At 40.0% G+C, this 25,171-nt stretch overlaps 1 protein-coding gene across 1 annotated transcript in view; it reads left to right on the top strand.

Moving 5' to 3' along the window:
- The window catches only part of kif21a (kinesin family member 21A), a 106,574-nt gene that overhangs the window by 61,568 nt on the left and 19,835 nt on the right, over positions 1-25,171 (top strand). Inside the window, exons 16-29 of the mRNA XM_067437268.1 lie at positions 3,886-4,085; positions 5,874-5,981; positions 6,072-6,140; positions 8,977-9,119; positions 9,195-9,339; positions 9,488-9,682; positions 12,436-12,537; positions 13,420-13,585; positions 17,011-17,031; positions 17,633-17,690; positions 17,785-17,839; positions 18,068-18,279; positions 20,312-20,443; positions 22,610-22,746. Of these exons, the coding sequence (XP_067293369.1) occupies positions 3,886-4,085; positions 5,874-5,981; positions 6,072-6,140; positions 8,977-9,119; positions 9,195-9,339; positions 9,488-9,682; positions 12,436-12,537; positions 13,420-13,585; positions 17,011-17,031; positions 17,633-17,690; positions 17,785-17,839; positions 18,068-18,279; positions 20,312-20,443; positions 22,610-22,746 (1,743 nt within the window). The remainder of the gene's footprint in view (positions 1-3,885; positions 4,086-5,873; positions 5,982-6,071; positions 6,141-8,976; positions 9,120-9,194; positions 9,340-9,487; positions 9,683-12,435; positions 12,538-13,419; positions 13,586-17,010; positions 17,032-17,632; positions 17,691-17,784; positions 17,840-18,067; positions 18,280-20,311; positions 20,444-22,609; positions 22,747-25,171) is intronic.

The raw sequence follows: 25,171 nt of genomic DNA, 5'->3' as shown, positions 1-25,171 counted from the left end.
AGCAAAGCTGATGGTAAACAGAAGCAGAGCTGATGGTGAACAGAAGCAGAGCTGATGGTGAACAGAAGCAGAGCTGATGGTGAACAGAAGCAGAGCTGATGGTGAACAGAAGCAGAGCTGATGGTGAACAGAAACAGAGCTGATGGTGAACAGAAACAGAGCTGATGGTGATCAGAAGCAGAGCTGATGGTGAACAGAAGCAGAGCTGATGGTGATCAGAAGCAGAGCTGATGGTGAACAGAAACAGAGCTGATGGTGAACAGAAACAGAGCTGATGGTGAACAGAAGCAGAGCTGATGGTGAACAGAAACAGAGCTGATGGTGAACAGAAACAGAGCTGATGGTGAACAGAAACAGAGCTGATGGTGAACAGAAACAGAGCAGATGGTGGAAGTCTCTGTAAGCTCCGCAGCACACTGTGGTCCACTCCATGTTTCAGATTTCCCCCAGCGGCAGTGTCCCGATGACATCATTGAGGCACGACAGCTGAAGACCAGATGATGGGTCTTCATGACGATTCAAACGATGGGGATCGCCGCAGCACCAGAAGCAGAGCTGATGGTGATCGGAAGCAGCACCAGAAGCAGAGCTGATGGTGATCAGAAGCAGAGCTGATGGTGAACAGAAGCAGAGCTGATGGTGATCAGAAGCAGAGCTGATGGTGAACAGAAACAGAGCTGATGGTGAACAGAAACAGAGCTGATGGTGAACAGAAGCAGAGCTGATGGTGAACAGAAACAGAGCTGATGGTGAACAGAAACAGAGCTGATGGTGAACAGAAAACAGAGCAGATGGTGAACAGAAACAGAGCTGATGGTGAACAGAAACAGAGCTGATGGTGAACAGAAACAGAGCAGATGGTGAACAGAAACAGAGCTGATGGTGAACAGAAACAGAGCTGATGGTGAACAGAAACAGAGCAGATGGTGGAAGTCTCTGTTAGCTCCGCAGCACACTGTGGTCCACTCCATGTTTCAGATTTCCCCCAGCGGCAGTGTCCCGATGACATCATTGAGGCACGACAGCTGAAGACCAGATGATGGGTCTTCATGACGATTCAAACGATGGGGATCGCCGCAGCACCATGCAGGAGGCAGAACATTTTTCCGGGCACTTCTGTGGACACACCGGGGTCGGCGCAGAAGTCCAAGCCGCTCCACGGCCGCAATGCAAGACGGAACAGCGGTGCAGCCGAGAAGCGGAACATCCCAACATCATGCCGGACGCCGATGACGCTGGCCCGGTGCAAACTTCAGCCACCATGCAGCTCAAGCCCGAGGGAGACCACCAGTGAGCAGTCGCAGCGAGGAACATCAAATGTCCTCCAAACCAGAACCAACCGCAGCAATTCAAACATAAACATCAGAGAAGCGGTTGAAAACGGCGAAACGACGAACAACGTCCTCTCAGTGGCTGCCAGCAATCAGCAACAGTCCCAATTGTAGCTCTGACTGTTAGACTAGTCACAAACATAAGGAAATAAAATAAAATCTAAATCTAATAGTACATTAACATGATTTGTGGGTGGAGAAGCGGCGAACAGACAACGCCAGCGTCCTCTCCCCCACGTTGCCTCAATATATATTATTGAATATGTGCTGCGCTTTCCCCTCGATAACAAAACACACAAAACAAAACTAACCTTTGTGAGAAAACAGCAGTTTAGAAAGCATCTGATCGTAGTGATGTGGATATATTTACCAGCTCTGCGATTCATCTCCTTCACATCGACAGAAGAGGATGAGTAATTAAAATGACACTGTTATAATCGCTTAAATTAGCGCTGTCAATCACTTAAAAAACACACATTTGTCTGTAACTAATTGTGTTTAATCACACCTAACATTAAAGTTTTTAATATATTTTTGTATTGTAATAATTTCACATTTTAATCTCCAAATTAATGCGAAAACAGCAGAAAGAATGTATTTGCAATGTATTTAAAACATTTGATCTGCATTAACAGTAATTTTGACAGCCGTAGCTTGAATATAAAGTATGTTTGAGATTACAGACGGTATAGCTCTGGGTATGTGAAGCTCTAGTTTAAATGAATCCCTTTGACTGACACTCACATTACAGCGCAGAATGGCTCTTTCGCCATTACCCCGAACATTGTATAAGCATTCATTTCATGTGTCAGAACAGACGGCAAAAAACAAAAAATCCTTCACATAAAAATCAGTCTACAGGCTTTCATACAACCTAGGAAGTTGGTCTGTTTTTTTAAGTTTTTAACAAGCTGTTCACACATTGGCAATAAAAAGGGATTAATGCATGAAAAAATGCATAACCCTAACTCAGCTGTTAATAGTAGACATACACACACACACACACACACACACACACACATGTTGGTCTATGTGGTTTACAGGGACTCTCCATAGGCGTAATGACTTTTATACTGTACAAACCGTATTTTCTATCCCCTTACACTGCCCTGCCCCTAAACCTACCCATCACAGGAAACATTCTGCATTTTTACTTTCTCAAAAAAAAATACTTTAGTATGTTTTTAAGGCCATTTGAATTATGAGGACATTTGATATGTCCTCATGAACCACATTTATAGGGTAATACCAGTGTAATACCCATGTAGTTATACAAATTTGTGTCCTCATAAACCACATAAACAGGCTCACACACACACACACACACACACACACACACAACACACACACACACACACACACACACACACACACACACACACACACACACACACACACACACACACACACACACACACACAAAGATCAGGTTTGAGTCTGGCAATATTCCAATGAGAAAAGCTAAACAAAATCCTGTTTCTATTTTTGTTTTATTTATTTATTTATTTGTTCGTTTGGTTTGGCTTTTGTTTTGTTCTAATCTGTTTCTGTTTTGTGTGTTTTTGTTTTGATTTCTTCGGTTCTGTTTTGTTTTTGATTGCTTGATTATTTTGTTTTGTACTTTTATGTTTTGTTCGTTTTGTTTTCATCTGTTTTGTTTTTGTTTATTTTGTTTTATTCTTTTCTGGTTTGGTTTCATTGGTTCTGCTTTGTTTTGTTTTGTTTTTTAGTTTTTTGTTTTGTTTGGCTTTTGTTGTTTTTTTCATCTGTTTTGTTTATTTTGTTTACATTTGTTTATTTTTATCGTTTACATCTGTTTTTTGTTTGATTTTTGCTTAGTTTTTTGTTTCGGTTTTATCAGTTTTGTTTGTTTATTTTATCAGAGAATCTATTCACACCAAGTGCAAATATTGTGCCAATGTTGGCAAGTGCTATTCACACTAACTCCACCTAACAATGCCTGTTTGGGAAAAACAAGTAAAAAAATAAATAACGTCCGTCTTTCAACGTTTTCAGCGGTGTGTCAGTGGAGCGTGAGCTTAAGGATCTTGGTTTGTACATGATTGACCCGGGTTCGAATCTGCCTTTTGCTGAGCTCGCTCTTCTCCCTTTACCCATCACATATCACATCGAGGCATTTACTTTCAATAAAAAATAAGAAAATGTTCTAAAAATGGAAATAAAGTGCCTAATGAAATGTTTAATAATAATAAAAGCATTTATTAAGAAGAGTTAGGGGTGGGTGTAAGGAGGGCTTTTATTGTCCCTTTAAGGCGGACTCCATTTATTAATTGTAATAAATATAATAATGTACACTCTGTTATTATCATGTTCATGTACATCAATACTGAAGTGCAAATATTCGGTATCTGTCAAAGTAAAGTATAAATAATCTAAATCGAATTACTAGTGTATTTAAGCCTTTGCAAAGAACTGCCACTTTTAAATGGTGTCATCTAAACATAAATATCATCTATTGCTAAGAAAATGTGTTATTTTCACTAGGTCTTTGTTTGTTTTGTCTTGGTTTGTTTCATCGGTTCTGTTTTTTTAGGCTCAGTGGAGTCGTGCTCTGAGGACAAGAGCAAACGCATAAAAGCAGAATACGAGAAGAAACTGGGTGTGATGAACAAAGAGCTGCATAAACTGCAGGCGGCTCAGAAAGAGCATGCTCGCCTACTGAAGAACCAGTCACAGTATGAGAAACAACTGAAGAAACTACAGCTGGATCTGGCTGAAATGAAGAAAACCAAAGTACGTGTCTCCATGGAGACTGCACATGGCTGTATACTGAGTCACGGAAAAATGCTGAATCACCATCACAACACAACATATATTAGATTATAAACAGCGCCTCCCACTGGTCAACAGACACATCACCCCTACTGCAGCATACTACAACAAACAAAACAAGAATTGGCTTCTTTTCCCAAAATAACAGTTGCTTATAGATGACTATAAAAATAAATATTGACATATTGAACTGACTGGTTATATTGCATTATAATAACACATTTGTATTAATAATAAACATATCCATCAGAAATGTCCAAATTAAATTACATTACATTTCATTTTGTAAAGGTTTTTCTACTGCTAAGATGGCAATTCCAGTTGTAATGTCAGCTAAAATTAGCAAAATTTTACATATTAAATGTACAAGCGGAAATTAGGACTGTCAACTTAGGCTACGTCTACACTAATCCAGATAAATTTAAAAAACTGAGTTTTTGTCTAAAAACACTCCGCGTCCACACTATCATTTTCAATCGTTTTCCAAAAAATGTTAATCTACACTGAAACGTCTGATAACGCTTACATCCCCGTACTGCGCATGAGCAAATCCAAGATGCTTCGACTTACGTCATTTCCGCTACTCATTTATTAACTCTTTGAAATTTTGCGGAAATGTCGAGAAAAGCCACAGAGTTTTTTTTAAATGGGCCGACAGTGAGGTGGAGTTGTTGCTGCGAGTAACACATGAATATAAAGTGTGAATTGGTCATATGACTGCATCACATGGCTAAAAATGCGTCATCGTATTAAAAAGCCTCCGTTTTCACAGTCCACACTAGGACGCGAAGACGGCGTTTTCAAATTTATCCGCTTTGGAGAGCGTTTTCAAAACGATACATTTTCATTGACTTAAAACACTGTCTCAGTGTGGACGGAAGGCCAAAACGGAGAGAAAAATATACGCTTTCAAATGAAAACGTATTAGTGTGGACATGGCCTTAATAACATGAGATGCCAGTTATGGGATTGAATTTGTCACAGCTACTCACGTTATTTTCTCTTAATCAAAAAGCAGCTCAATTAAGATAATTAAAATGTAGATATAAAATGTAATTGCTTCCTTAAATTCAGATTGTAATTTTGGATCTTTTTTCCGACCTTAAAGCTTTGAACATACTCTGCAAAACAAATATATTTGTTTGTTTTCTCGAGGTGGCAAGAACACGAACAAAGCTCGTTCTGGCAGTACATTCATACTTCACGAGAAAAGCAGGTGCCGATCATCTGCGTTTCACCGCATTAACCACGCCCACTTTAAATGTCTGACCAATCACACAATAGTTCTCGTAAATTTTACTTAGAGAACTAGAGGCGATGTGTCGAGAACAAGCTGCGAGAACTCCCAAACCAGGGCTGCGAGAACAATATGACGCCATTTTGTTCTCGCAGCCCTGGGAGCGAGAACTTTTTTCTCTGTTCTTGCGGAGTGTGTTGCAGCCTTAATTCAAATTGTAATTCATTTCTGAATGACACACAGCTGTCACTTATTGTTGCGTGAGTTTAACGTTACACAGACATAATCTTGGAAGTTAACATTTCCAGATCATTTGTCAAAAAACTAGTCAAGGCGAATGCATGTCAGTAGGTTGCCATTTTGTCCCATGTACAGAGTAAATCTGCATACTGTGCGCGCACTGCAGAAATAGCACTCTTGATAGAGAGTAATCCGTTTTATTATCATTATCAACTTTCTGTATCACAAATCTTACTGTTAAACTAGTACTGAAAGGAGCTGACTGTGTTCAGGTGCGTCTGATGAAGCAGATGAAGGAGCAGCAGGAGAAGAGCAGAATGGCCGAATCCCGCAGGAACCGAGAGATCGCCACGCTTAAGAAGGACCAGCGCAAACAGGAGGTGCGTGATGGGAAATAACCCTGGTGCAGCATGAACGAGCCAAACGACAGAGGAATATGTTCAATGTGATGTGTTTTTTCTCTTGTACAGCATCAGATGAAACTGCTTGAAGCGCAAAAAAGACAACAAGAACTCATTCTGCGCAGAAAAACTGAAGAGGTGAATTTTGTTTCTGCTGTACATACGAAGTGTGACGCATTGATATTTGTTTAATCACACGTTAAAATAATGTTTAAAATATATGAATAACTTACATTATTATAATCCTAATGTCATTCATTTCCTTTCCTTGAGCATGCACTTGCCCTGATAATAAGCAGTGTTGGGAGTAAAGCGCTACAAAGTAATGCGTTACAGTAATTCCACTACTTTTAGCGCTAATGGGCATTTAACTAAATATTTTTTTTAATCAAGTAATGCAATTATTATTTAACTTATTTCCTGAAAATATCATGCATTATTGATAAAACAAATAAATGTTTAGTTTGACCGTTTTACAATCCATGCATTGTGTTTCCAAACCTTAAAATAATAGTAATAAGTGTTTCCAACATGTTTAATTTTTATACACTTGCAATCTGCATTTCGTTCCTCTGAACAAATGACACGTTCAGCATGTTCTGCTCATCGGTTCTCAGTATCGAACGTGTCCAAAAGGAGCAGTTCTCAGTATGAAGTGGAGAACTGTTAAAGGGTTAGTTCACCCAAAAATGAAATGGATGTCATTAACTCCTCCCCCTAATGTCGTTCACACCCGTAAGACCTCCGTTCATCTTCACACACAGTTTAAGATATTTTAGATTTTAGTCCGAGAGCGTATCTAAGTGTATGCACACTATACTGTCCATGTCCAGAAAGGGAATAAAAACATCATCACAGTAGTCCATATGAGACATCAGTGGGTTAATCAGAGTCTCTTGAAGCATCGGAAATACATTTGAGTCCAAAAATCACAAAAACTACGACTTTATTCAGCATTGTCTTCTCTTCCGGGTTTGTTTTCAGTCCTCAAATAAAGATTCAAACGGTCATGAATCAGCGGATGAACATCACAACTGAGCCATTGACCAACACAAACCTGCTCTAAAGTCAATAGCGCAGTATTTTTGTGTTATTTAAAGGTATTGTTAGCAATATGTTTTTTCTGTCATTAAACTAGCAAAAGTGGATTTTGACACGCCCTAAGTTCACTCAGATCGTTAAAATAGGGCCCTAAAACGAGTTAAACATTTGAGTATTATATATTTTACTTCTATATGAGTGGAAAAGTACCACATAAATAGTAACGCTTAAAGGGGGGGTGAAATGCTGTTTCCTGCATACTGAGCTTTTTACACTGTTAAAGACTTGGATTCCCATCCTAAACATAGACAAAGTTTCAAAAACTAATGTTGGACGTTTGATGGAGTATTTCTGTGTTAAAAATACTCCTTCCGGTTTCTCACAAGTTTCTGAAAGTTTTTATTTATTTATTTTTTATTGCAAACATATCTCTTAAAAATATAACATTTCCAACAATGTACATATTAAACTAGTTAACTCATTTCACACAGTCATAGGACAGAAATGGAAAGAACGTAACAAAAGAGAGAAAAAAAATAGAATAAAAAAAGGGCTTCGAGAGTAACCCTGTCTTTCCCACATAGAATAGGAAACCTTGGTGACGCACGTGAGTCCTGAGCTCAACCCGATAGATCACCTTTGGGATGAATTAGAGCGGAGACTGAGAGCCAGGCCTTCTCGTCCAACATCAGTGCCTGACCTCACAAATGCGCTTCTAGAAGAATGGTCAAATATCCCCATAAACACACTCCTAAACCTTGAGGAAAGCCTTCCCAGAAGAGCTGAAGCTGTTAGAGCTGCAAAGGGTGGACCAACTCAATATTAAACCCAACGGATTAAGAATGGGATGGCATTAAAGTTCACGTGCATGTAAAGGGAGGTGTCCCAAAACTTTTGGCAATATAGTGTACATCAGTATTTAAAAAAAATATATATATATATAAACTTATTTAAAAAATAATAATAATAATAAATAGGAAAAAAAAATCAAAGCTAAATAAAAATATTATATATGAAGCGCATAAAATCACAAATAAACTAAAATGAAAATAAAAAACTTGTAAAATGTAAATGTAAAAAAATCTAAATTCAAATTATTACTAAATATCATAAGAGTACACAAACCATCCTAAATAAAACACGCTTAAAGGGGGGGTGAAATGCTGTTTCATGCATACTGAGCTTTTTCCACTCTTAAAGACTTGGATTCCCATCCTAAACATAGACAAAGTTTCAAAAGCTAATGTTGGACGTTTGATGGAGTATTTCTGTGTTAAAAATACTCCTTCCGGTTTCTCACAAGTTTCTGAAAGTTTTTTTATTGCAAACATATCTCTTAGAAATATAACATTTCCAACAATGTCCATATTAAACTAGTAAACTCATTTCACAGTCATAGGACAGAAATGGAAAGAACGTAACAAAAGAGAGAAAAAAATTAATAATAATAAAAAAAGGGCTTAGAGGGTAACCCTGTCTTTCCCACATAGAATAGGAAACCTTGGTGACGTCAAATTATGACAAATTATCAATATCTTTATACAACATTTGGACAACATTAATACATTTGGAGGGGAATCCAAAAGCCTTTAAAGAGTTTATGAGATACTGGTGCTCTACAGTGTCGAAGGCCTTATAAAAAACGAGGAATAAGATAATTGGTACAGCCCATATTCCTTTTATAAATATAATAAAACTAAAGACTTTTCGGAGATATGAAGGATGCTTTACTACTCTATAGGTACTCAAGATTGACATGAGATTGACTGAAACTAAGTCCCCCCCTTTAATTTAGGCCTGCCGATAACTCCATTTTGACTGTCAATTCCTCTGTTGATTATTTTTTTTAACCTACCGATTCATTTTGGTAGTAGGAGAAGGCCTGACTGCATTTTTAAAAGTTTCCTGTAGTAATTACTGCTGTGTCTCTCAGGTAACCGCTCTCAGGAGACAGGTGCGGCCCATATCAGGAAAGGTCACACGAAAGGTCAATCTACCCGAGTCCAACCAGGACGTCTCGCTCAGACCACCGGCAGGTCGGACATACACGGGCTCAGGAGCACCGAATGGAACCAGGTGCAGTATTCAGGCCCTAATGTACGCACTGTAAATGACCTCTTTATGCCTGTGACTGACAGCTGTTTGCTTTAGATTATACTATCGCAGGCCGGCTGGGATATACTCCACCCGAGTGGCTCGTGGGAAATGGCAGAGTCTGGAACGCCGCATCTCTGACATTATCATGCAGCGCGTGACCATTTCCAACATGGAGACTGACATGAATCGTCTTCTAAAGGTACAAATCATCAGAAATCAGCCTAATGCTAATACTGTAGATGCAAATATATATACTGATCATACTTTTATATGAAACCATTTTGCAATGTTATTGCATTTACATTCCTAAATTAAAAGCTTCCCATTGTTCGAAATCCCGCCCACAGCAACGTGAAGAGCTGACGCGCCGGCGGGATAAGATAAGCAGAAAGAGAGAGAGACTGCTGGCGGAAGAACCGGAGGTTGAAAAAGATGTTCAGTCTCTGAATGAGGAGCTGGAGTCTCTGCTGGCCAACATCGACTACATCAACGACAGCATCTCTGACTGTCAGGCCAACATCATGCAGATGGAGGAAGCCAAGGTGAGGCAACTCTCAGCGCTCATGACTGTTTTACAGCCTTTATTTCATTCAAATTCCTGGAAGTGCTGGAGTGATGCGCTGGTGGGTAAATTCGGCTCCTCTTCCTGTGAAGTGGTGTATCGGGGTACACTTATTCCCAGTGTTGCCACAGTTACTTTGAAAAAAATAGTCTGAAAACTGATTACTCTTTAAAAAAGTAACTTAGTTACTTTTAAAATCAAGTAATCTGTAAAGTAACTAAGTAAAATTACAAGTTACTTTATTAGTTACATTCACATTTACATTTAATCATTTAGCAGACGCTTTTATCCAAAGCGACTTACAAAAAAGGGGAGAGCAATAGAAGCAACGAAACAAACAAGGCCAACAACCTGTAAGAGCTGTAAGAAGTCTCAATTAATTAGCACAGTACACAAGTTTTTTTTTTTTTGCTTGTTTTTTTTATAGCCATCTACAATAGCCACCTACAACAAAAACTCACGTACGCAAAATGCCGAACACTGGATTTTGATAGCTATGATAACAACCCATTAGGACTAAGGCTGTTGCCCCAGCTGTTGTCGTTAAGCAGATTCAGTGGCCCAATGGGTTGGTTTTTTATGGCATTCTAGCTAAACGCGCAGCAATAGCCATCGACAACAAAAACTCACGTACGCAAAATACAGTACACTGGATTATGATAGTTATGATAACTATGTAACACACCCGCCTGAAGGCACAAATCCGGATGAGAGACGTCGATATGATCCAGGAGTGTGCGCTTTTTGGTCGTTGCTGTGGTGATCAGTAAGTGCTATTCTGTATTGGTCAGGTGCAATTGGAAAAGATGTGTCTTAAGATGTTTTTTAAGAATGGCTACAGACTCGGCAGCACGAATTGAGATCGGCAGGTCATTCCACCAGGTGGGAACGGTCCAGGAAAATGTCCGTGAGAGCGATTTCATGCCTCTTTGGGATGGAACCACGAGGCGCCGCTCACTCGCAGAAACACGTTACTCTAATCTGAGTAAAAAACTCAGTTGCCTGGCATTCAGCAGCATTCAGCAGTTGCCGACAACACCCCTGCCGGGTGTTGAAAAAAACGTTTGAAAAAAAGAAGACGTTTTTTCCAACACTCACGTTATTGGAAGTGGCTTTAACAGTATCGTCAACAATGTATCTGCTGACATTTTAAACTGAAATTAAAAAATATTTCCTGAAAAAAAACACTCCCCGAGACGCAAGAAAAAAAGCACAAATATTTGTGAATTTTTTTACTAAGGAAAATGACTAAAATAGTAACTCACATACTATTGGAAATAGTAACGCGTTAATTACTCGTTACTGGAAAAAAGTCGTCAGATTAGAGTAACGTGTTAATAAGTAAAGCGTTACTGGCATCACGGCTTATTCTTATGTTTGTTGTGCACATGAGAACATGTTCTCCCCCATTTGGTTTGAAAATTGACTTAAATTGCTGGAATGTGCTGTAAAGTTCTTCTATGATCTGAATCAGTTCCCTGTAATGACACTGCATCAGTTCACTGAAACGATTCTGAATCAGTTCACTGGCAAATAAAATATTGTTAGTAGAATATCATTTATGGGTTTATCTCCCCTAAAGGTTTAAACATTGAGGGCCCTATCTTGCACCCAGCGCAATTGACTTTGTACACCGACGCATGTGTCATTCCTATTTTACACCCTCGCAAAGCGCGCTTTTCCCTCCACAGAAGCACGTCGCTAAACTAGTAAATGAACTTGCGCTCCCTGGGCGGTTCAGCGCAAAAAAGGAGGCGTGTTCCGGCGCAAACAATCCCTGGTGCTATTTTGCTGTTCCATTAAACAGTTGTGCCACTGAACAGAAAAAACCTGGTCTAAAGTCAGCGGCGCGTTGTTCATTATGCTATTTTAAGGGCGCATGCTTGACCATAATGTATAGCGTGCACAACACGCATACACTTTGCTCATGTAATCTACACATATGCAACAGTTATTTTTGCAAATCATAAATTGTTACACTAAAAAAATATTAACACATGAGATGACGGAAATTATTGTGGTGTGCCAAGAAGATGTGAAAAAATAGGCATAAATCTAGCTTACAAATTATTCAGGCTAATTGTAGTAATTAAGGATCAGGCCTGTTTGCCCAATAGTGGCAAGACATATCTGTATATAAGGACATCTGACAAATTGGTTTGTCCGTCAAGAACCAGGAAAAAAAATCAACTGAAAAACTGAAAAAGCTGTTTAACCGACGCCTGTTTAACCGACGCTATTTTGGGTGGGTTTCTCCCATCCCCATACAACACAACTTCTCTGTCTTTCACTGCTCTTACAAGAACATCCGTCTCCTCGGCTGTGAATCGCTCCTGGCGTGCGCCTGGTAAATACGCCACAATAATAGCAATCCGTAATGGAACTTGCGCAGCTGCTTTTAAAGGGAATGTTGGATGCCGCTCTGATTGGTTTATTCACGTTACGCCCAAACCACACCTATGAGTAATGAAGCTACTTCAGACCAACCCATTTTAGATTTGCGCCGGGCGCAAGAGCCATTTATCCCGCCGGGAAAATAGCAACAGCGCCGAGACCCGCCCACAAAGTTACTTACGCTTCGCGCTTTGACACTTGCGTTTCAGATCGTTAAAATAGGGCCCTGAGCCTTTTTGGCACCATCCAAACATTGGTGTCCATCTCTGTCCAGCTCAACCTATAGCGTGGCGTGGCTACTGTATTACTGTACTGTGTTTTTTTTTTTTCCATGTGTAGGAAGAGGGTGATGCTATTGATGTCTCGTCTGTGATTGGGTCCTGCACTCTGGCTGAAGCTCGATTCCTACTGGACCATTTCATGTCCATGGCCATCAACAAGGTATCCAGTCAAAAAACTGTTTCTCTGCTTTGGTTTTCTCTGTTACAGGCTATAATGTTCAAGGCCCACTGAAATCAAAATTTAAGTTTTTAGTATGACAATGTCAGCCAAGTTATGAATAAGCTGGTGTGTTCCAAAAGAATGACAAAATTCGCATTTAGGAGATATAAACATTCAAAACTTAGTCTCTCACTTCCGTTAAAACGAATTACAGATTTTGATGACATCATTGCAGACTTCACCTTTTCGTCAAAACTTCTGTCCAATCAAATGCTCTCTAGAATCTAAAGCCCGTCCCCTACGCTGCTGAAGACATTGTGGCTGAATATCGGTCAGTTTTTAACAGATTTACTCATTTCTACATGGTGAACAGCACATAGCACACTATATATGTGTTAGGAAACGATTCAGTGTAAATATGCTTTCAGTTGAGGTGAATGAAGTCTGGTTTCACGTTAGTTTCACGCACCGCAGCAGCTCACACACATACCAGAGCCGTTGATTAGAGACACGGGAGCGTAGCGCGGATCATATGCACAAGTCGCCGCAGACAACAAACATATCAGACCCATTTGAATTTTGCACAGAATGCTGCATTTCAAAGCGATATAAAGGAGATTATGAGAGGAAACTGGCTTTACCAAACAGAAAGGCTCTAGTCAGACTGTGATATTATTAACGAAAAGCTATTGACTGTTTCATAAAAGGGGAGGAGCTGCTAAAAGCTGGAGCCATTTTAAGGGAAATCACGTCAACACATGAATAATGCGGAGCGTATCAAGGCACTTCAGCGGGCCTTTAAAAGTTCCATTCTCATAAACTGTTTCTTTCATTTTTAAAGCTTTAGCACATTTGGTGTTCATTCTGACCATATGCTTTCAGGGTTTGCAGGCAGCTCAGAAGGAATCTCAGATAAAGGTGATGGAGGGTCGGCTCAAGCAAACTGAGATCAACAGTGCCACTCAAAACCAGCTACTCTTCCACATGCTGAAAGAGAAGGCTGAGTTTAACCCGGAACTGGATGCGTTGTTGGGGAATGCTCTGCAAGGTAGGGACATTCCTCCAGAAGCTTATCTGTTAGCCCTTTGACCCAAGGCTCTAAGACCTTAAGAGAGACCATGGCGGTAGTTCTCAGCCCACTTAGCGTGCCAGAATTCTGCAAATACTCAATCACAAAATGTTGTCTAAAGATGTCTGACTGTTTTCCAATCTGAGGTAAAGTGCAATCGTGAACTCTAGAGTAGGAGTGGCCAAGCTGCTCCTGAGGAGAATTGAGCTCTAATAAGATAGCCCTTGCACTTTTTCATTGGGGCTGGTTCTGGAGCCCTGGCCAAGCAGTGTGTCCAGCAACTCCACCAGCCCTAGTGGGAATAATGTGGTATAGTAACAGTATTTGCTACCCCTGGTCTAGAGGTTGCACCAACTAGCCAATCAGTTCTGCCACTAGTTGATGTGTTCAGTCTTATATTACTAGTCATGAGATCCTGAAAAGGCTCTAAAGCCAAAACACATTGGTTTTTGACTTTATTAAAGTTCCCCTTATGTTGCTGGATCAAATTTTTTCAAAAATGTTTTATTGTTTGCTTCCATGATCCTTTGTAAGCTGGGAAAGTTGCTCCAGGTCATACTTTACTAATTTGAAGAGCAGTTGCCTTTTGCAACTCTGTCAGTATTATTTGACACAATAGACCTGACAGAACTCAAGATATACTTAAGTCAAGAACAAGACTTGACCCTCTTCAGGTCTCAGTCTTGACTCTGACTTGACCCTCCATAGGCCTCGGTCTTGACTCTGACTTGACCCTCCATAGGCCTCGGTCTTGACTCTGACTTGGACTGGACAGCACTAAACTGAGTTTGTGGTCTCAGCATCAGCATTATGTGTGATCCACATTGCAGCTTATTTTGCCCAAGAACCACCATTTTAGACATGAAGAGATTGTTTAAATAATATATCTGGCCAGAATTGGTTTCTTGATGCCTTAAATTGTGAGTGTCCGGTCCTGCTTCTCGAGGGCCAACATTTGTTCAAACACAGCTGCTTTTAAAGTTTCTAGCAGAGGTCCTGCAGATCTTGATAGGCTGGTTCAGGTGAGTTTGATTATGGTTGGAGCTAAACTCTTCAGGACATATAACAAAGCTGTATCTCAATCAATATCTTTAGTTCTGTCAGGTCTATTAAGTCAAGAACGAAGAAAAATTATTTTTGAATTTTTGAATAAATTGATATTCAAGTTGATAATTACGAATGAATGTTTTGGCGGTATGACTCTGTTCAGGGAGTCCTCTGACCTTTCATGAGCACCATGAAATAGCAGAGAGTCAGAGGACAGCAGCAGCATTAGGGATTGCTCGCACAGTTTAAAGGCTGTGAGAGCTGAACTATTCCCCCTATGAACAGAGCAGCAACGATGACAAAGTAAAATGCCACGTTATACACGACATGGAGGAGCTGGGGAGGTGGTGGGCAGCAAAGAGCAAGCAAAAGCAGTTTAGGAGCGAACTGAATCTGTTTGAAGATGCGTGCTGTTTATATCATAGCCATTAGCAGCGAGGGGAGTTTGAACAGTTGATGCACTGATGCAAATCAGCTGATGCATCTCAGCTGAGCAGAAACAGCTGATGAGACAAAATAGCATTAGCAGCGTCTTGACTACCTAGCCTGCCAGAACTGATGCTACGCTCAATTCTCAGTCTTGTCATTGGCTTGAAAGCACTTGGACTCAATCTTGACTCTGACTCGACCCTCTTCAGATCTCAGTCATGACTCTGACTCAACCCTCCATTGGCCTCGGTCTTGACTCTGACTTGACCCTCCATTGGCCTCGGTCTTAACTCTGACTCAAACCTCCATAGGCCTTGGTCTTGACTCTGACTCGACCCTCTTCAGATCTCAGTCATGACTCTGACTCAACCCTCCATTGGCCTCGGTCTTGACTCTAACTAGACCCTCCATTGGCCTCGGTCTTGACTCTGACTCTACCCTCCAAAGGCCTCGGTCTTGGCTCTGACTCGACCCTCTTCAGATCTCAGTCTTGACTCTGACTCAACCCTCCATAGGCCTCGGTCTTGAATCTGGCTCGACCCTCTTCAGGTCTCAGTCTTGACTCTGACTTGACCCTCCATTGGCCTTGGTCTTGACTCTGACTCGACCCTCTTCAGGTCTCAGTCTTGACTCTGACTTGACCCTCCATTGGCCTTGGTCTTGACTTTGACATGACCCTCCATTGGCCTCAGTCTTGGCTCTGACTCGACCCTCTTCAGGTCTCAGTCTTGACTCTGTCTTGACCCTCCATTAGCCTCGGTCTTGACTCTGACTCGACCCTCTTCAGGTCTCAGTCTTGACTCTGACTTGACCCTCCATTGGCCTTGGTCTTGACTCTGACTTGACCCTCCATTGGCCTTGGTCTTTACTCTGACTTGGCCCTCCATTGGTCTTGACTTTGACATGACCCTCCATTGGCCTCGGTCTTGACTCTGACTCGAACCTCTTCAGGTCTCAGTCTTGACTCTGTCTTGACCCTCCATTAGCCTCGGTCTTGACTCTGACTCGACTCTCTTCAGGTCTCAGCCTTGACTCTGACTTGACCCTCCATAGGCCTCGGTCTTGACTCTGACTTGACCCTCCATAGGCCTCGGTCTTGACTCTGACTTGACCCTCCATAGGCCTCGGTCTTGACTCTGACTTGACCCTCCATTGGCCTCGTCTTGACTCTGACTCAACCCTCCATAGGCCTCGGTCTTGACTATGACTTGACCCTCCATAGGCCTCGGTCTTGACTTTGACTAGACCCTCCATAGGCCTCTGTCTTGACTCTGACTTGACCCTCCATAGGCCTCGGTCTTGGCTCTGACTCGACCCTCCATTGGCCTTGGTCTTGACTCTGACTCGACCCTCCAAAAGCCTCAGTCTTGACTCTGACTTGGACTGGACAGCACTAAACTGAGTTTGTGGTCTCAGCATCAGCATTATGTGTGATCCACATTGCAGCTTATTTTGCCCAAGAACCACCATTTTAGACATGAAGAGATTGTTTAAATGATGTCTGGCCAGAATTGGTTTCTTGATGCCTTAAATTGTGAGTGTCCGGTCCTGCTTCTCGAGGGCCAACATCATGTTCAAACACAGCTGCTTTGAAAGTTTCTAGCTGAGGTCCTGCAGATCTTGATAGGCTGGTTCAGGTGAGTTTGATTATGGTTGGAGCTAAACTCTTCAGGACATATAACAAAGCTGTACCTCAATCAAATAACAATGAATCAGTCCCTGTGAAAGGTTGTATGTTGTCCCCATGTACAGGCTTTCCACGGCCCAAATGATGAAAAGTCGGAAAGTCATAGAAAAGTGTTGGTTAAAAAGTGTGGAACCCCTTGAAATAACTTTTCCATCTTCACATTGTAATGTGGTATATCCATGAAAACCATTATACCATATAATTTCATCTTTTCTGTTCCCCTGTTGCCTGATTTAAACAGAACTAGGTAACATGCCCTTGGGTGAGTACCAATAGCCACACTCTCTCTGTAATGAGTGCATGGGTCTACCTCCTTGGACTAACCACAGGCTAGCGGTCCCATCCGCAGGTGCATGAGGCTTCTATTCATCTGTCCACACCTCCTCTTCCGGTTCTTACCATTTTAAACCATCAATCCCCCAGCTAGTAACATACTACTCATTACCATTAGCACACAGCAGTACAGCAGCAGGAAAACAAGCAAATCTTCTACAACTAATTTTTTTCGTCCTTTTTGAATGATTTACCATTTGTGTTCCCTCAACCTTCTTCTCCACAACTATTTTGCACTAACTTTGATGATAGCCTCTTTCTGGTCACAGCTGATATCAGAAAACGGTTTGGATCTGCATTCACGGCAACTAAAGAAACTAGCATGGTAGCACAGTGCTTAATTTATTCACTCATTCGCTTTTTATTACTACCAAACTCTCAAAAGTCTCTAAAAACATCACAGATAACAACGTTGCCGTGTTTTTGCCTTAATTCAAGTATCTTGCAAGTCCTTCCAATTCTTCTGGTGTAAGTTAATCACCTATTTGTGGTTCTTTTAATATCCACTATCATTTATTTTTCCTTGTTAGAAAATGGAGATGACAGTAGTAGTGACGAGTCGACCCCAAGTCCTGCAGTGGAAGGAAAGTAAGTTAATCTACTAATAGCAAATATGTTTGTTTTCATTACTGTGGTCCAATGATTGAACAATCCTAAATCAATATCTTTTCCCATAATTCAGCACCCTGGCCTCAGACCTCATGAAGTTATGTGGCGAGACTAAATCTAGGACTAAGGTATGGGACAAATTACCTGACTTTTACCTTACCCAAAACTTGGTAACCACGAGATTTTGTGCGCAAACCATTCAAAGGTTTATCCATGAGCTATGATCACTGTGGCCTTAATCATTAAACCTTAATCTCAGTGGGACTGAACTTAATAAGTGACTTTGGATAACAACCATTACCTTGAATATCCTGTTCAACTTGCCTTGTCCATTTATTTTTGCAATAATTGCAAAGGCCCGAAGAAGGACCACTACTCAGATGGAGTTACTTTACGTAAACAACTGTGACTCTGGCCCAGACACACCAACAAAAGACTTCTCCATCCCTTTACACACAATGGCTGAGACATCCGAGGGAGCTGGAGATCTGGAGTCTGCTGGAAATACAGTCAGAGATCGAGACTACATGCTCACTTCTGCTGGATTGTCCTCTAGAATGGGTAGCATGTAAGTGTAAAGTAACCTCAAACCTTGCTAACTAAAATCTTTGCTTACTTACTGCTCCACCTCACATTATGCATGAACTAACTTCTCCTGCTTTATGTTTACTTTAAAAGGTGTTTTTTTGCCCTTGTTTAAGAAAGATGGTTTGATGTCGCACTAATGTTTTTTTCTGCTATACTGCTATGCCTGATATCATCTGGCAAATGTTGGTTTAGTCAAAAGTTCCAAAATCTTCAAAGATGGTCTACTCTAACGGTTTTATTCAATTGACTTTAATTCCTGTTCCTTGTAAGTGGCTAACAACACTAAACAACAAAATTATAGTCAAGATTCCAAACTATTTGTCTAAAAATATTTCAGACCATTATAAGAAATAGTTATTTACAATAACTATTATTTCTCTTGCAACTTCGAAAACCAAAAGCTAGATAACATTATGGATCATGAGTTGTAGAGACTAATTCTTTAGACTGAAGAGCTGTAAACTTCTGGTAACTGTTTGTGGCAATCTGTTTTACCATAAATATACTTTAATTTTCTACTTTACTTTAATTATCTACTTTAATTTAATAACAATCTGACATTTATTTGAAATCTTTTTTTCACAAAAGTTACTTGGAAGCTTTTTTTTTCTTTAACGTCTTTAAGTTAAAATAATCATTTCACTTCAGTGAAAAGTTTAAACAGCTGTGAGGATTTTTTGTATAATTGCCACAGGCTGAAAAAATGGTTCAAAATAACTGTTTGCCAATCCTGGCGGATATTTTCAAAATAACTGTTTGCCAATCCTGGTGCATATTTTCAAAATAACTGTTTGCCAATCCTGGTGGATATTTTCAAAATAGCTGTTTGCCAATCCTGGCGGATATTTTCAAAATAACTGTTTCCCAATCCTGGCGGATATTTTCAAAATAACTGTTTCCCAATCCTGGCGGATATTTTCAAAATAACTGTTTCCCAATCCTGGTGGATATTTTCAAAATAACTGTTTGCCAATCCTGATGGATATTTGCAAAATAACTGTTTGCCAATCCTGGCGGATATTTTCAAAATAGCTGTTTGCCAATCCTGGCGGATATTTTCAAAATAGCTGTTTGCCAATCCTGGTGGATATTTTCAAAATAGCTGTTTGCCAATCCTGGCGGATATTTTCAAAATAACCGTTTGCCAATCCTGGTGGATATTTTCAAAATAACTGTTTGCCAATCCTGGCGGATATTTTCAAAATAACTGTTTGCCAATCCTGCCGGATATTTTCAAAATAACTGTTTGCCAATCCTGGCGGATATTTTCAAAATAACTGTTTGCCAATCCTGGCGGATATTTTCAAAATACCTGTTTGCCAATCCTGGCGGATATTTTCAAAATACCTGTTTGCCAATCCTGGCGGATATTTTCAAAATAACTGTTTGCCAATCCTGGCAGATATTTTCAAAATACCTGTTTGCCAATCCTGGCGGATATTTTCAAAATAACTGTTTGCCAATCCTGGTGGATATTTTCAAAATAACTGTTTGCCAATCCTGGCGGATATTTTCAAAATAACTGTTTGCCAATCCTGCCGGATATTTTCAAAATAACTGTTTGCCAATCCTGGCGGATATTTTCAAAATAACTGTTTGCCAATCCTGGCGGATATTTTCAAAATAACTGTTTGCCAATCCTGGTGGATATTTTCAAAATAACCGTTTGCCAATCCTGGCGGATATTTTCAAAATAACCGTTTGCCAATCCTGGCGGATATTTTCAAAATAACTGTTTGCCAATCCTGGCGGATATTTTCAAAATGCCTTACGTCATTGTTGCCATTGAGCAAACATTTGTGACTTTTTTTAAACTAGCAAACAAAGTTTTTGCTGTAGTAACTTGGGATGAATCACCATTTTTAGATTCAAAGAACAGATAATGTAGGCGTATTTGTGTACATTATAATGCATGCTGCCCATCTTACGTTTGTGTATATTTTTTTTCTTTTTTCAGTCCATGTGTTTTATTTTTATGTTTCTGTCTTTCACATTGCAAATGGATCTTAAAGTAGCAGCTCTGGCAACAGACTTCCAGCAGGTGGGCAAAAGAGAGTACCGGAACCATCTCCTCTTTCTCGCAGGAAGACTTATGACAAGGGACAAGCCATGGCTGACAAGGCTAAAGCCAAAGAGATCACACAGTAAGAGCTAGCACCCCCCAGTGGCAGAATGTCACCACTGCAACTTTTGGAGGTTTTTGGCTTCTGCCTGTTTGTGTTGGATTTTAAGACAATCTACTTTGAAAAAGTAATACTGCAAACAGGATTCATGTAGAAAGATTGGCATATAAGATAAAATAACAGGTTTTGAAGAAGCATGCTCTTACCCCAACATGTCAAATACTGGCTTGACAAATTGTGCACAACTCAGAAGGGGGTCGATATTCCACCTTGGACATATGCCAGTAATCCAGAAAATGGTTTTTACATGGCATTTTTATTTTCAGAATAAAGGTTATAGTCCACATAAAAAGTGGCCACAAAATGCCAAATTGGCTGGGCCTTGAAAGTAGTCGCGTTGGAGTAAATAAATTGTCGTCTAAAACAAAAACTGTCCTTTCAAAATTAAGCATTGCTAAGGGGGTGACCAGGCCAAACTAAAATCCTTCTATTCGCCTCCGTTAGTAATATACCAGGGGTCGTGAGAAGTTCTTGCCTTGCAAATGCTGACTACTCTGATTATTTGCATCTGAAGTGTTATTTTAGTTTTTTTTATTTGAACTTAAATTGTGTTTTTCATTAGTTAATTGAAGAACACATGCCTGTCTGTGTGAGTGTTTGTGAAAATGTGGATGTGCATATTTAAAGTTGTTTCAGCAATGGGAGGATGGGCCGAACCAGCATAACAGATTCATGCATTCAATAGTATCTTCAAATCATTTTGTTATTATAACTTTAATGTTCTTCAATCTTTCTCTGATTTTTTTTCTCGCACACAAAGGATTTTACAAGCCTCTCCACCCTAATTAAAGTTTCTGGTTCAATTATTGTATTTATTTATTTTGATTTTGCATCATAAATGTTTATTTCCCTGCATGTGGATGAATTTCTGGACAGCTTTCATTGGCACACATGCCCTGCCATACTTTGCTTCACAAACTATTTTGGCAAAATTATGCAGTGTCATGAAAAATGACTTGCCTTCTTCATGATATTCTCTTTGATGTCTTATGTCTAGAACTAAAGGACAAACTTGGGTGTCTTTCGTTGTTAAGTCATGAACACTGAGACTGGCGGATGTTGGAGATGGCAACAGATTTTTACGTTTTTCTAGAATATTTTAAAAGGTCTCAGATGAGACACTGCTTTGGCAGTTTTAATACTAATATTCACTACCATGTCTTTTTCAAAACTATGCTTTGTTTACTCCGGTTTTTGTTGTCTAAAACTAAATTTGATTGTATAAAGCATGGCGTTAAAGGGTTAGTTCACCCAAAAATGAAATGGATGTCATTAACTGCTCCCCCTAATGTCGTTCACACCCGTAAGACCTCCGTTCATCTTCACACACAGTTTAAGATATTTTATATTTAGACCGAGCACTTTTCTGTTCCTCCAATGTAAGTGTATGCACACTATACTGTCCATGTCCTGAAAGGGAATAAAAACATCATCACAGTAGTCCATATGAGACATCAGTGGGTTAATTAGTCTCTTGAAGCATCGAAAATACATTTGGGTCCAAAAATAACAAAAACTACGACTTTATTCAGCATTGTCTTCTCTTCCGCGTTTGTTTTCAATCCTCAAATAAAGATTCAAACGGTTATGAATCAGTGTTTTGATTCATGATTCGGATCGCGTGCCAAACTGCTGAAATCACGTGGCATTGGCGATCCGAATCATGAATCAATCCGCTGATTCATAACCGTTTGAATCTTTATTTGAGGTTTGAAAACAAACGCGGAAGAGAAGATATTATTTTTGGACCCAAATGTATTTTCGATGCTTCAAGAGACTCTAATTAACCCACTGATGTCTCATATGGACTACTGTGATGATGTTTTTATTCCCTTTCTGGACATGGACAGTATAGTGTGCATACACTCTCGGACTCAAATATAAAATATCTTAAAATGTCTGAAGATGAACGGAGGTCTTACGGGTGTGGAACGACATTAGGGTGAGGAGGTAAGGACATCAATTTCATTTTTGGGTGAACTAACCCTTTAAATGAAGGAGTCAGGAAGGGGGAAGTACTTTATGGCACTGTATTTGCAGCAATGTGTGGACTGAAGACAATGATGCCTCGATACACAAGATTTGATGGAGGAATCGTCTGATTGTTGTTTTTTTGACTTGCGTCAGAGGTGTGATCAACCCTGTTCCTGTGTCGAAGAGCAGCCGTGGCGGCTCTCTGCAGTGTGTTCATATAGCCGAGGGTCACAGTAAAGCTGTGCTATGTGTTGACTCCACAGATGACCTCCTCTTCACTGGGTCTAAAGGTCAGAACGCTGTTTGTCCGTTTAGTCTTGTCTTATTAATGTGTGCTATATGTTGTGCTCACCCAACCAGTCACAAAAATGAAATGATTTTGGATTTTTAGTTTCATAGGAGGGCGGTGAAACACTCAGTTTCAGTCAATCTCATGTCAATCTTGAGTACCTATAGAGTAGTATTGCATCCTTCATATCTCCGAAAAGTCTTTAGTTGTATTATATTTATAAAAGAAAGATAGGCTGTTCCGAGTCTTTCCGAAAAAACCAGAGCAAAAACCATTGATGAATTAACTATACACGATCGTGTTGTTTCCAGATGTTTACTTACACAACGATATCCAACTAAGTTACGCACAGACATTGGAGCAGTTTTACTCACCGCCTGCTTCCAAAGCACGACCGTGAGCCTTTATCGTGTGGACGGCTCCGTCAAACACACACTTGTTTGGTGACATTGTTGATTTGGTGAAGTCCTGTGACTGCAGTGAGTGCGGCGTTTATGGGCGGCGTGTGTTTGCTCTCTCGCTCTGGTCGCGCACGCCCTTCCAGGAGAAGAGCCCGTACAAGGACATTCTGCCCCATTTACGTCACGCAGACCCGTACTCGAAAAAAACTTTCCGAAACTTGGATTAAATCAATATATATTATATATATATATTAGTGTTGTCAAAAATATCGATATTTCGATATATATCGATACTGGAATATCTGAAACGATACGATTCTCAGTTTTTACAGTATCGATATCAGCTGCGCTCTCCTCTCTGACCGTCAGCGAGTTGACACCTGGTTGACACACACCGGCATATTCTCCCTCAGCCCGGTTAACCTCTGAGCACGGCGAAGCGGGCGAACGCGCGTTCTGCTGGACTTTTTCCTCATGACAGTGTGTTAGTGTGTTGACACACACCGGCATATTCTCCCTCAGCCCGGTTAACCTCTGAGCACGGCGAAGCGGGCGAACACGCGTTCTGCTGGACTTTTTCCTCATGACAGTGTGTTAGTGTTAGTGAGTGATCGGTCTGAATTTCGCGCGGGATTGCACATAAATTAATTCTACTAATCCCCGCAGATTTCGTGCTCCACATCTGAAGCGCACACACACATAGCCTACCGTAATAAAGCCGCCTCTGACATGATACAAGTGCAAACATTTGCTTCCTTTTCCAGCTTATTATTGGTCAAATACACTCAAAGAATTATCAGTGCACATCTGGAAGAGTATTAACGTAAACACAGTCGCAAACAGTTCAGGAAGAACGAGTAACAGGAGCAGTGTTTAAGATCCATGCGTCTGTTAGTCTTAAAGGGACCGCAGTCATTTGCTATTCAAACTACAAAAAGACACGATCAACTGCTCTTGACTGATCAACTTGTGTAACTTTAATAGTTTCATCTGTACGCTATTGAATTTTTTACAAAGAACATTATCCAATGTTGTTTTAAATGTAATTACTATGCATTTTTTAAATTCAGTTTCTTAGCTGAATGTTAGACCTACCTGAAAAAATAAAGCAGTCTGTTTAATTTGTATCTTCTATTCTATTGCATTTATTTGTGCTATTGTTTGTAATCTGTTTATTTGTCCTTATTTTATTACTGTTTACTCGTCTTTTTTAATTCAATTTACCATTCGAAATCAAGCTTTCTTGTGCTGTGTGTAAGCTATTGCAACACAATTACCCCGTTGTAAAAAATACATTGAGATAATTTTAATAGTAATTGATCAATTGATCAATAATTGTTCAAATCAAAACGATGCCCAACCCTAAGGAACATGCTGGCCACATGAATTATTAGTAAAAAATAACAATGAATAATAAGTTCTGTTGTCATATTAAGCATCTTATCTTATTTATTTATTTTTTTACTGTGGTATCGATTTAGTATCGATATATCGATATTTTAGTCTGATATCGTATCGAAGTCATAATTTTGGTATCGTGACAACACTAATATATATATATATATATATATATATATATATATATATATATATATTATAGTTACCGTATTGTCCGGACTATAGTTCACACTTTTTTTCAAAGTTTGGCTGGTCCTACTTAAATATCAAATTTAATTCATACTGACTGACAAGAATAAACATATAACCGCGAGAGGGCGCTCTATGCTGCCCCTGTAGCCTACCCCTGAAAAAAAAAACTAAAAAAAAAAAAAAAACTCTTAACTGAAATATTAACTTAAAGACAACAAATGCCCCCATAAAGAAAATCTTATTCTGCAAAATACAAACTGCATGTAGTAAAACATGCTGCCGAGAATGATTCAAACTCTGCTAGAAGCGTTAGGGATGGGTACCGAAAACCGGTATTAAACGGGCCCCGGGGGTGAATTTTGAAAGACCGTTGTATCGATAAGCTCGGACGTTATCGGTTCTGACCAGAGAGAGAGAGAGAGAGAGAGAGAGAGA

Source organism: Pseudorasbora parva, chromosome 25 (genome assembly GCF_024679245.1).
Source record: "Pseudorasbora parva isolate DD20220531a chromosome 25, ASM2467924v1, whole genome shotgun sequence".
NCBI classification, from domain to species: Eukaryota; Metazoa; Chordata; class Actinopteri; order Cypriniformes; family Gobionidae; genus Pseudorasbora; species Pseudorasbora parva.
The sequence above is the reverse complement of the archived record's forward strand: the minus strand, read 5'-3'. Positions and strand labels throughout refer to the sequence as shown.